This window comes from Abramis brama, assembly GCF_963993115.1.
Source record: "Abramis brama genome assembly, chromosome: 9".
Lineage (NCBI taxonomy): Eukaryota > Metazoa > Chordata > Actinopteri > Cypriniformes > Leuciscidae > Abramis > Abramis brama.
Genome location: NC_139971.1, coordinates 23275774 through 23289372, shown reverse-complemented (window position 1 = coordinate 23289372; position 13599 = coordinate 23275774). Strand labels below are relative to the sequence as shown.

General features: G+C 37.9%; 1 protein-coding gene across 2 annotated transcripts in view; it reads left to right on the top strand.

Annotated features, from left to right (window-relative positions):
• unc13c (unc-13 homolog C (C. elegans)) overlaps positions 1–13599 on the top strand; it is a 262698-nt gene that overhangs the window by 191354 nt on the left and 57745 nt on the right. For both annotated transcript variants that reach the window (XM_084123554.1, XM_084123553.1), the window contains exons 21-23: positions 1371–1514; positions 4707–4784; positions 7634–7711. In XM_084123554.1, the coding sequence (XP_083979680.1) occupies positions 1371–1514; positions 4707–4784; positions 7634–7711 (300 nt within the window). The remainder of the gene's footprint in view (positions 1–1370; positions 1515–4706; positions 4785–7633; positions 7712–13599) is intronic.

The following is a 13599-nucleotide window of genomic DNA, read 5'->3' as shown; positions in this document are numbered from 1 at the left end:
AGAGCAATGAAAACAGTGTTAAAATGTGTTTTTTTTCCCTCCTACTGTTAACAGCAGAGCCGGAGTTTATTTATAGGCAGTGCTAGTGCTAAGATTACATGAGCATAGTGGGTTGCTAACTGTGTTTAGATGTTTAGCTGCACTCGGGTTCAAGTCTTGTGAGATTCAGCTCTACATTAAGATGCTAATGGAGCAGCACTTTGAGTTAATTGTCTAATGATTATTAGGCTTGTGCTCGTTGGCAGAAGCCCCTGGAGAATAAGGGCAGAAGTGCAGGTTAATTGTGTCATAGGTTATGTTGGCAGGCATTCCCAAAGGCTCTGAATCATACCAGAGCTGTCTTCTTAAAAACATCTTCAGTGCTTGCTGGCAGCATTTTCTCATCACAAACCAATATCATTCCTTGATATTTAATTATAGATTCTTCAGTTCAGCATATTGGTTGTAGGTAGAACCAATATTGAATAGTTCACCCCAAAAAAGTCTCCTTTCACTTTCACAACCATTCAAAAGTTTGAGGTTGGTAAGATTTTTTACTATTTAAAAAAAAAAAAGGACCAAGACAGAGTAAAAAATACCGTAAAACCAGAAATATTGTCAAATATTATTGCAATTTAAAAGAACTGTTTTCTATTTGTAATATATTTTATAATGTAATTTTTGATCCAAAGTTGAATTTTCAGTATCATTACTCCAGTCTTTAGGGTCACATGATCATTCTAATATGCTGATTTTCTGCTCAAGAAACATTTCTGATTATTATCAATGTTTAAAACAGTTGTGCTGCTTCATATTTTTGTGAAAACACTGATAGATTTTTTTCAGGATTCTTTGATGAATAGAAAGTTCAAAAGAACAGTATTTATTTGAAGTAGAAAACTTTACATTATAAATGCTTTCATTGTCACTTTTGATAATTCTTTTCCAAATAAAAGTATTATTATTATTATTATTATTATGAAGTATTACATTCTTACTGACACCAAACTTTTGAACTGTACTGTATATTGTATGGAAAAGAGCATAAAATAAATAAAATAAAAGAGCATAATGACATTATGGTGAATTAAAGCTGACAGGATTTAGATTTTTGTGTGACATATTCTTTAAACAAAGAAATAAAAAATAAAATAAAAAATAATGAAACCATTCTGGGGTTCTTGAATAACTATATCATTGAAGAACCATATTAAAACTTTATGGAAAGTTAGAATCAGGCTGTAAAACCTTTTCTTTTATTTCTTCTATTATGTAGTAAATGCTGAAATTAAGGGAAACAGAAACAGATATAATTGCTATAAAAAAATATGCCATCCTCTTGTGTGACGGACATAATCAGTAATGTTTTGATTTTTGTGTTATCATTACAGTTCCAGCAGACATCAGAACATGCTCTCTTCTCTTGCTCGGTGGTGGATGTGTTCACGCAGTTAAACCAAAGCTTTGAGATCATTAAGAAATTGGAGTGTCCGAACCCTCAAGCTCTCGCTCACTTCATGCGCAGATTTGCAAAGGTAAGACAACATCATATTATAAAGTATGTCCTTTGAGGCTGTGCATTGGTGATTTTGCATGTTGCTGTGATGTAAAACGAAGTAAAAACCGCCTTAAATGCAGTAAAATCATAGCTGCATAGTCTCGGTGGCAGTATAATAAAAGACACCAATCAAAAATAATAATCACTTACACAAAAAAAAAAAAAGGTTTTTCCACCAAGCAATATTACACTAACTGTAGGTTGTCATATGGTTGCCTGGCAGCTGAGAGCATAAAATGATGAATAGAAATGATGGAGAAAAGCTTTGAAACTAGGCATAAATCCAGAATTTTTTAGGGTGTATTTTTGCACCATTACTTGATTTTCTTTAAATGTCAAGTAGTATGTGCAGTAATTTTTGCCCCACTAGTATCACCAAAAGGAATTGTGAATATTAGTTAGGATTATCAAATGAATAGAGCAATATTTTGAAAGTACCTTTTAAAAACATTTCTGATCATTATCAATGTTGAATATAGTTGTGCTGTCTCATATTTTTGTGGAAAACGTGATTCTTTGATGAATAGAAAGTTCAAATTTGGAATATAAGTTTTATTCGAAATATTTTTTTATAACTTTATAAATGCAGTGTGTTGTGTGAGGTTCAGGTATACTCTATGTTACAAAAACGGCAATATCCAAAATCCTTGTGGGGACATTTTTTGGTCCCTGTGAAGAAAACAGCTTATAAATCATACTAGGTGATATTTTTTGAAAATGTAAAAATGCAGAAAGTTTTTGCCTTGTGAAGCCAGGTGTGACGATTAAGTCCACTGGAGGCAAATTGAGGTGAGAACCCAAACGCAATTTATTTACAAAACAAGATAAACACGAAACAAAACCATGACAAGGCATGGAAAACTGTAAACTAAAACAGGACCACAAACCAAGACTAGAAAACAAAATACTAGAGCCGGAGCATAGAACAAACAATACTCGACAAAGACACAGGGCAAACAAGAGGGCTTAAATACACAAAATACTAATGACAAGACAAGGGACACCTGTGAACAATTAATAATAAACCAATTACAACATGACACAACAGACAAGGGAACACATGGCAGGATCACAAGACTAAAACCAGGGGATCACATGACAGATAGAAGACAGGAACAAGAAACAACACTCAAAACGTGACATAAATTTTATTTTTATCCATCAATGTGATTGGATCGAGTAATTGGTCTCGTGACTGTCATCAAATCAAATTGTGCATAGAAAACTTTAACCGCTGGCCTACTCATGGCTGTTGTGGAAGTGCATTCTTCAAGCATCAATTCAATCGATATATCAGCGTCTTCCACTAATATGCTACGGTACATTTCACATTTCTGCTTACTATGATATTTATATAGGCTAGCCTATCTACAGGGCCTGACATTTGGTGTGAGGTTGGGGTATTGCGTACAGTGTTAACTCCCTCAATTGTCGAGTTCATAATGCGGTGAATTCCTGCTCCCATTTACTTCACAATCACATTATAGAGAGGCGCGTTGCGATCTGTGCACTGCTGCGTCTTGCGCTCGTCATGCAGCCAGATTCAGTATGCAATTCACCTTATGAACCATGGCGTTAACTTGAACTGCATTTCTGTCAGTGCGTGACTACAGCTCGTTAATAAACAACGTTTTTTGGTTTTTTTATCCATTTCATACAATCTGTCTTCATTTGGCAAGTGCACATGCGCAAAAACATTTTTCATGTTCAACTTTTGTTTTTTTGTGTGGATGCTGCTGACAGCTTCGCCGAGACTACAAAGATGCATGCATTTGTTTGTTTGTGTGTGTGTGTGTGTTTGTTTCTTTTGTAAAAGTTTCCCGGATATAACTTCCCTTTTTAATGCACAATTTTCCTTACAAATTATATTATCAGCATTACAATGCGAGTACATGTAGCTGTGTAAAATGTAAGGGATGATGTCACCCTTCTAGAACAATGTGCATTTACGTTTAAATTTTAACATATTTAATGGCATGGAATTACAGTGTAATTCGTGTTAGCTCACTATCTTAACCTTTTTCAGTGCATTAGGTGAGGTAAACTGATAATATTAGTGATTCTCATTTATTTATCAAAACACCGTAACGTTTTAGAGAGAAATTGGGTATTTTTTAATATCTTTATTTAACCCATCTCATGGTGTGTGATGCTGAACTATCGTATGAGTTTCTAAAGGTTTTTTGAATTCGTTGCACAGTTATGAACATTTATATTTTATGTGCAACAATAGCATGCTCAGGCTCCGTGGCCTTATGCCTAATTTTAAATGTTTTTTTGTTTTTGTTTTCCAAACAGTATGATTTAAATGGTGATGAGTGTACTGTTTTGATGCATTTTAAAAAGATGGATGATATATATTCTTCAATCTTTCTGACAAAGAACAAAAGATAATGTGAATTACAGTACGTACAATGTTCTTTTAATTTATTAATTGTAGTGTACAGTGTTTATTATAATGGGTAGAATCCGCAACTCAGTACTCACTCACTACTTATGAGTAAATTTAAATAAGCTACTTTTTTACTCTTACTCAAGTAGTTTTTTGGACAAGTACTTTTTACTCTACTCACACTACATTTTTTGGAATGTAATGGTACTTTTACTTGAGTATGTTTTTTCAGTACTCTTTTCACCACTGATACTCTATACTATATACAGTAGTGTATACACATAACAGATTTCATATGACATTTCCAAGAGATTTCAGGCCAGCTTATATATTTTCCTATTGTAAATGTCTCCTGTGAATGCAAATGAACTGAGAGAGAAAAAGAGAGAGAGACAGAGAAAGTATGCAAACTTCATGCAAACTTGACACAAGAAATCTATTACGGCGTCCTGAGAAGATACATATCATTACTCCCCTCATTTACTTATTTACATATTTATGAATATATTAAGAGTTTTATTCCCTTTCCCCTTCAAATTGTAATAATGTTTCACAATATTTTCTGTTTTTACTGTATTTTTTATCAAATAAATGCAGTCTTAATTAGCATAAGAGACTTCTTTCAGCAACATTTGGAATGGTAGTTTATGTATTTTTGTGTTTTAGGTTTGTAAATAATAACAGTACCACATACCCAACTTATTGCTTTCACAAAGTTAAATTGTACTGGGTTTTTTTTTATATATTATTTAAATCTACATTTTACTCTCTTTCCAGACCATAAACAAAGTTCTTCTCCAGTATGCTGCGATCATCTCAAAAGACTTCAGCAACCATCTGAACAAGGAGAACGTGGTGAGTCTATGAACAGGTTTGCACACACACACTTTCAAAACTGCTTCGTCATAAAATGTCAGCGTGTTTTAAAGTCATGACCCTGCAAGTGTCCGAACATGGCTTGATCAGATTACACTGGGGACATTGCCATGGAAACCAACCTGGAGACCATAGTGAGACATTAAATTTGACTTTGGCTGTGTTCTGCATTATGTCTTCGTGAGAGGGCAATATGTAGACGACAAATAAAAAGACAGACCTTCTTGCGTCCTCGTCTCCTTCCTTTTTGCTTTTAACTTCCCTTTCTTTGTGTAAAATGACAGCATTCATGGCGCTAACTCAGAGCAGCTTTTGTTCTACCTCTTATTTTTCACAATGTCTTCATGTAATGCTTATAAAAGCTTGGCATACAGGATGTCTGTGGTGGGAAGAAAGACAGATGTATCTTTTAAGTGCAGTGACAGGACCACAGAGAGAAAATCATGCGGCCGGTAATTAAAGACATATCTCTGTTCTGTCTCGGAGGATAGAGCCGCTCTTCGGGTCTCATCCATCGCTTAATTGACAGCACACTTCATCCTAAGAATATCTACATCTTTAAACGCATCAATGCCCATAAATCAGCTACATCAGAGTTTATATACATTGTTTTAAATTAAATTTACGACTGTGTGAAATCACCAGCTCTTGTCATTGAGACGATGTTCCCTCATTTCAATTAGCGCAACTGCTTCATATTTTCGTTTCAGAGTTTTACACCTATTTGTCACACGGCTGACATGTGACCTTTAAGGAGTGTGCCAGTGCAGGCAGTAAGAGCCCGTTTTAATTAGCTTATAGACTCCTGCACTAATTAAGTCAAATCGTGGGACACTTACACAAGAGTGTTTTGACTGCCGTATCTCTAGGTAATCTGTGTGTCAACACAAATCTGGTCAATGGTTATTTGACATTCACTGTAACAGACACTTTTTACCCAAAAAGCATTGCAATAACACCCTCACCTGGATCAAACCAGGGTCAACTGTTTTGCTCATTTAACACTAGCCAACAGGAACTGATCCTTGTGAGTTAGAGGGTCATCTTAAAGAGTTCTCCATCAACCTGGTCATTGAGTTTAATGTTTTATTTTTTTTTATAACATTTTCAATTGCAGATGTAATTTTACACACATGAAATTATGTTCTATCAATACTGTATATTTTGTTATTCTTTTATTCTTAATGCACATTCTAATGCACTAGTTTAATTAGTTTTTTTCCCAAAATCATAAAACAATTAAATAATAATAATGAAATAATATTTACTATTTTATATATATACACTCACAGGCCACTTTATTAGGCACACTTTGCCAGTACTGGTATATCTTAGGTACACCTTGCTAGACCTTTTGCCTTCAGAACTGCCATAATTCTTTGTGGCATAGATTCAACAAGGTGCTGGAAATTCCTCAGAGATTTTGGTCCATATTGACATGATAACATCACACAGTTGCTGCAGATTTAAGTCTCAACAGATTGTAAAATAGGCACAATGAAATTAGTCACATTTGAGGTCTAAATAACAAAATTCTCACCTAAAAAAACTTCTTAAAACTACATTTCGTGACACAACAACAGTAGTATTTTAAAAAAAATATGGTTGATTTGTTCGACCGTCATGACAGTCGCCGCAAGCAGAGTGCTACAAATGGTGAAACGTTCAGAGTTCTGTTACTGTGTGAATATAGCAGGGCTGGAAAAGGCTCTCAGCCAATCAGATTCAAGAACCAGAAAGAACTGTTGTGTATGTATATATGTGTGTGTGTATGTATATATATATATATATATATATATATATATATATATATATATATATATATATATATATATATATATATAATTATACACTTTATACGTTATCGTTAAAAATAATTTTCCTAATGGAGAAAACGAAATACAATGAAAGTAGTTTCAGTTATGACTATTTTTCACTGTTTTGCATCAAATACAATGTGATTTCCGTTGATCGAGATCTGGCAGCAGCAGCACATTTTTCCTCTTGGGTGAGCGATTTGCGGACAGTTTCCCTGTGCATGAAATCCCCCATATGCCGGCAAATCAATGAGAACACGGGAGAGTGATGATGATACATAACAACAGAGCGTAGGCGCCAAATCTATCACTGAATGGCAGGAACTATCACTGAATGGCAGATTTGAAGAAAATTACCGTCGTAATAAATAAATAAAATACATAAATGGCGGAGAGTTACATACGCATTGCCAACATTTTATAATGTAAGCTTTATGGTACACCTCAAACAAGGAAATGTATAGTAATTTATAGTGTTAATGTTAATTAGCAAGTCCATGAATGGCTTGGGTATGCAAAACATTCGCAGCTTATATGAACCGCACGCCACTGATATGTATGTGTGTATATATATATATAGATTTATAGTGAAAAGATTTGATGCATTAGGGCAACCTACTGAATATTATAAGATATAAAAGAAACATTATGCTTTAATAACACCTTTGTTGTGCATTATTTTCAGTTATTTTCGAAAAGGAATGAGCGTTTGAATTGAACACATTGAATGTTCAATTGTGTAATTCTGGTATTTCTCTGAAGAGGTGGAGACATAGATATTACGTAATGAAATTCAGATTTACTGTCACTGATGAAAGTAAGATGTGCAAACTCATGTCAGCGACCACCATCATCATCAGCATCCAGACGAATCAATGCCCGTGTTTATATATTTACAAAGTCTTCAAGTAAAAAACATCTCCTTGCATTAGGATGAAGACCGAATGCATGTGGAAAGGAGGACAGTCGATTAATCATGAAATATCTTGTCTATCTTCCCTCTCCTGACAGTCCTGTATCCTCTTGAACAACATCCAGCAGCTCCGAGTTCAGCTGGAGAAGATGTTTGAGTCCATGGGAGGAAAACAGGTCAGTAATCGAATCAATGTTACTTCAACACTCCACAACAATGTTTTCCCACTAACTGTCTGTGTGAGTTAAGTTAAAGAACATCCCTTGCTGGAAAGCTGCGTTCATGACATGTCAAATTGCCGTAATTATGAGTCAGTTTAGTTGCAACTAGAAGATCTATCAAGTTCATGGCTTTAGCAGTTATAGGTGGTTATAGTTACCTATATCAACATATTTCTGTTTTAAATGTCATTGCATAGACAGTGTTACCTGGGGCACTTTCTGTGGTTCTTTAAGATTAGAATTGAATGATTATGGTTCTGATTCTGATTCCTCTGAACAGTTATAATTCCCTTTTGATTGATGAGGTTTTCAATATTTAAAAAATAATTAGGCCTAATTATATAGATAAGATAAAGCAGCGGCTGACAAAGCTGCGAAGATCAGAGCACCTCAGACGACAACGCAAGAGGAAAAAACAGACAAGGACCCTCTTCTACAGCAATCTGTAGCTCTTTGACCGAGAAAAGAGAGGGAGTCTCAAAGTGCCCATAAAAGATCTGGAAGAGCACCTGAGGAAGACCTACTCTGATGATCGGAGGCATGAGCCAGTCACTATTTCGAATGATATACCACCAATTCATGCACCTGAACATCAAATGGACGTAAGGCCTCCCACATGGAGCGAGGTGGAGAAGACTGTGAGGCTGGCAACATCAGCATCAGCACTTGGGCCCAGTGGCATCCCGTATAGGCTCTATAACACCCCCGGAGTCCTTAAATACCTCTGGAAGCTGATGAAGGTGGCTTGGCAGAAGGGGGTGATACCGAAAGCATGGAGAAGAGCAGGAGGTATCCTAATCCCCAAAGAGAAGGACTCGTCATCCATCAGCCAGTTTCGCCAGATTAGCCTGCTGAATGTAGAGAGAAAGATCTTCTTCAGTGTCCTGGCCCAAAGGCTCGCTACATTCCTGCAAAGAAACAACTTTGTTGATACATCGGTGCAGAAGGCCGGGATCCAGGGTTTCTCAGGATGTCTGGAGCATGCCAATATCATCTGGCACCAGATACAAACTGCAAAAAAGGAACGGAGAGACCTACATGTGGTGTTCTTGGACCTTGCCAACGCCTTCGGCTCAGTCCCTCACAAGATCTTGTGGATGGTCTTCAACTACTTCGGCGTACCAAACCACATCACGGAGTTGGTCAAGAGCTATTTTCAGGATCTCCAGTTCTGTGTAACATCTGAGAACAACACCACTGCCTGGCAACATCTGGAGATCGGCATCATGGCAGGCTGCGTAATTTCCCCTCTGGCATTCGTCATGGCAATGGAGCTGATCATACGGGCAGAAACTCCAGGAAAATATCCGGTGGGCAAGAATGGAGTTCAAGCCAAGTAAGTCTTGCAGCATCTCTGTCGTCAAAGGCCAAATAATAGGCGGGCAGTTCTACATCAGCAACAAACCAATCCCAACAATCCTAGAGAAGCCCATCAAGAGCCTCGGACGATGGTATAATGCAGACCTCAAAGACACCCAGCAACTCAAACAACTGCGGCAGGACGTGGCTAACGGCCTTAAGCAAATCAACAACACTTCACTACCGGGGAAACTGAAGCTCTGGGGCCGATTTCACAAAGATAGACTTTGACTATGGCTTAGATATAGTAGATAGTCAGACTTCAGATAGACATCTAAATCAGACCGTTGCACAAAGCACTTAAGACTCTGACTATCTTAAGTAGGACTACACTGCAATGCATTCTGGGTAAAATAAGACACTTTTCAAAACAAAAAACATGGCGGATCGAGTAAGCGCATTCAACCGCTCAGTGCAGTTTACCCCAGCGGAAAATATGTGTTTGTTGGATGAGTATAAATGACGGAGTATGTTTTTATGTTTCCACTGTTCGATCGCGCCCGTGCCTCTCTCTCTCTGACACACACACACACACATTCCAGCATCGCTATCTTGACATCGCAGCCTGTTATTATGCAGCGTTCACACCAAACGCGAATAGAGTGTCAAATTCGCGTCTATCGCGTCTAGTTCGACGCTTGAACATTTTGAATCTATTCTCGTCCACGTCGGCGGCATCGCCAACAGCGGCATCGCGTCCAAGGCAGCATATAAAGCGAGCGTTTGAAGTGAAATAGACGGGCGTTCAGAGCTATGACTCCACTATGACTCTACTACCCCCTGTTTGAGCGGTGTATTGCATTTCACGCATCGCCTGTGACGCTTGCGTCTGCTTGCGTCCACTGTTTAGACTATGAAAGGGAGCGCGTCGATCGTTGCTCGTGTTGAATATGTAACGGCCCTAACAGTTACAAGGACATTTTACTTGGGAATTTAGTAACAAGAAGAAATGTTTAAATTATGAGCCATTTTCCCTTTTCTTTTGGCAGTTTGTAATGTAACTGATTGTTACTGCTGGTTGCCAAGGTAACATAGAGTCTTAGACCTAAGTTAGCCTGGGGGTAAGGTGTCTAATTTTTTTGGTCTAAATTAAGTCAGTCTTTATTTTTGTGAAACAGTCTAACTTGCATTAGACTAGTCTATGAGCAAATTTTAGACTTGTCTAACACTATAGACCGGACTAAAATAGCTTTGTGAAACCGGCCCCTGGTGTTAACAGTTTGGGCTGCTACCCAGACTCTTGTGGGCATTGACCATGTACAAGGTCTCGCTTAGCCATGCCAATCAACTGGAAATGCTTAGTGAATTCCCACGTGAGGAAGTGGCTCGGACTTCCTAATTGCCTTAGCAGCGTTGGACTATACAGCAACGGAGCTCTGGCACTGGCAATTTCTACGTCGAAGCAAGGTGGTAGAGGAGGTGCACCGACAGGAGGAAGCAGCCAGATGCTCCAAAGCCGTAGCACAAGCCAGACAGGGTCGCTGGATGACGTGGGAGGGTGTCGAGAAGAGCAAACTCACATGGAGCGAACTCTGGGGCATGGAATCCAACAGGCTGAGCTTCATCGTCCGAGCAACGTATGATGTACTGCCCTCTCCCACAAACCTGCAGCTATGGTTTGGAAAGGACCCATCCTGCCTTCTGTGTACAACCCCTGCAACACTCAAGCACATCCTGGTTGGCTGTAGGACCAGCCTCACTCAGGGCAGATACATGTGGAGACACAACCAGCTCCTCAGGTGTCTAGCCAACAAACTTGAGTGCAAGAGGGTATCCATCAACGCCCAACCCTTCAACAACCAGGATGTGCACCAACACCCACCATCGTTCGTTCGAGAGGGGGACAAGCTAAGGGCTAGCCCCTCAAACCCTGATCTGACCCCACTGAATGCAGCCAGGGACTGGCAGATGCTAATCGACCTAGATCAGAAGCACATTTTCCCTCCGGAGATTACAACAACCACCCTGCGACCAGACCTTGTTCTCTGGTCTAAGTCCTGCCAGCTCGCCTATATCATAGAACTGACAGTTCCCTGGGAGGATGCCATCGAAGAAGCATATGAGCGTAAGAAGCTGCGCTATTCCAACTTAGCAGCTGAGGCAGAAGACAGAGGCTGGAAGATAAGGGTGTACCCGGTGGAGGTGGGGTGTAGGGGCTTTGTAGCCAGCACAACAGCAAAGCTCCTTAGGGAGGTCGGAGTCAGGGGTCAGGGTTACAGACAAGCCATCAAAGAGCTGGCCAACACCGCCGAGAGGACGAGCCATTGCCTGTGGCTGAAGAGGAGCGACACCACCTGGGCTGCTAAGGCGAACAGCTAATCGCAGGACACACACCCAGGCTTGATCAACCTGTGGTGGGCCTGCCCCAGCACAGGGTGTATTGTGATAATTGGCCGAAACACCCTGTGATGCTGCGGTACACATCTGACGATGTGTCCCACTGGGAAAGCCTTATAGCAGCCATCCTTTAAGAACTCCCGAATTAGAAGTGGTGCAAACATTAGGGATTGTAACATCTAGTCCTTTCAACGAGACTTCACAAATATACTAAACAAAAACAATACTGTGAAAACAAATGACCATTTATTTGGGACAAAACTGTGAATGTGTATCTTTATCTTTACATAATACAGTTCGAACAACCAGTCAGAAATTACACTCTTCTCAAAAAATACAATAACAATCAATAATTATCATTTCAACAATGAGTGATACAGTCAGTTAGTTGTTAAATTGGTTCAAACCAATATGAGTTGAGACAGATTTGAATCAAATTAATGCTAAATGTTTTGCTATAAATTACGACCATGGCATCTGGGGACTATTTCTCATTTTCCTAAGTTATTTTGCTTTATTTCCAGATTCAATCTTAGGCTTGTTCTCACTTACTAGAGCACGTACGCACATGTGCACTCTTCAAAAATGGTGCTTTAAATCTCTTGACAAACTAAAAGACTTAAATGACATTTGTATTCTAAATAAAAGATAAATGTCAGCTTGCTTTTTTGGCTCAAGATAAGGATTTACCGAGTACACATGTCATGCAAACAAGAAACTATGCTGCTAACCACAGGTCGAAAGCTGTCTTTCAAACTACACAACTTTCCGATGCTGTTTGCGAATGTTCGTTAGAACTATGGTTTCAGAAACACTGATAACGAAAAAATTCTAGGTATACTTGCAGCCAGACTAATTTAGTATGCTTCAAGTGTGTTAACAATTAGTTCACTTGAAGTGTGCTATTTTGAAACAACTAATTGTAGTAAAGCATAACTTTAAGTGTATTTAGTGTACTAAATTGGAACAACTTAGTAAGTTTATGCCTGTGTAGGGACTAATTACATGCTTGATTAGTGATATTAAAGTGTACTTTATTTGTGTTACAAGTACATTACAAATTCATTACGAGTCTTTGAAACATACAAGCAATATACCGTAAGTGTGTGTGTATATATATATGTATATATATATATATATATATATATATATATATATATATATATATATATATATATTTAAAAGATTTATTTTTGACGTGTTTGCCTTTTATTAGGATAGGACAGTTGCTAGACAGGAAGTGAGGTGGGGGATGGGATCGGGAAAGGTCCACGAGCCGGAACTCGAACTCAGGTCTCCCGACACAACGGCGCTATATGTCGGTGCCGACCATATAATACTACAAACTGCACACTTTGTATTCAATAACAAATGCATATTAATAAACAAATAATACTTAGCTATACTTTGTACAAATACTATTGTATACTATAATGTATTTTGAAAGTATACTTTCAATGCATTGTTACAATGAATTTCCAGCACACAGTTAAAATATACCTATAATATATTTTAAATAAAGTGCAAATAAATACACTTATAAATAAACTGAATTTAATTAAAAAAAATCAAAAATTCAAATACAATAAAGTATACTTTTTTCACTAGGGCGATGGAACTTGCGACCATGGTTGGCTAACGATGCTTTTGGGAAACGAACACCTGGTTGTTTGTTTGCATGTTTTTGTTGTTCGCAACCAGATCAAACACATGCTGTCTATTTATAGTCTTAGTATTGTTTTGCTTAAGCTAGAATTTTTTTCTAATCACATTCAATTGAGACTGCAAACTTACAAAAATTGTAGATCCATTAGCAGAACATGCCGATAAATAGTGATGCAGGAAACACTGTTGCATGTCTGTTTAGCAGTGACAGTTCAAGAACCATTAACAGAAAATCAGGAAAAGATCTATTCAGGATATTTCAAAAGAATTTAGGTTAATTAATGTAGTGATCAAATATTATGATGTCATGAACAACAAAGCCACACATGGATCCATTTGACATCCAGTCTTGCCATAGAAATAAATGATTCCTCATGAATTTCCTCATAATTATGGGAATTCCATCATGATGTGAACGCAACTTAACATCCCTTGTGAATTTTGCATGCGTGTTGTAATGCTTCTCTCTCTCTTCTGTAAAT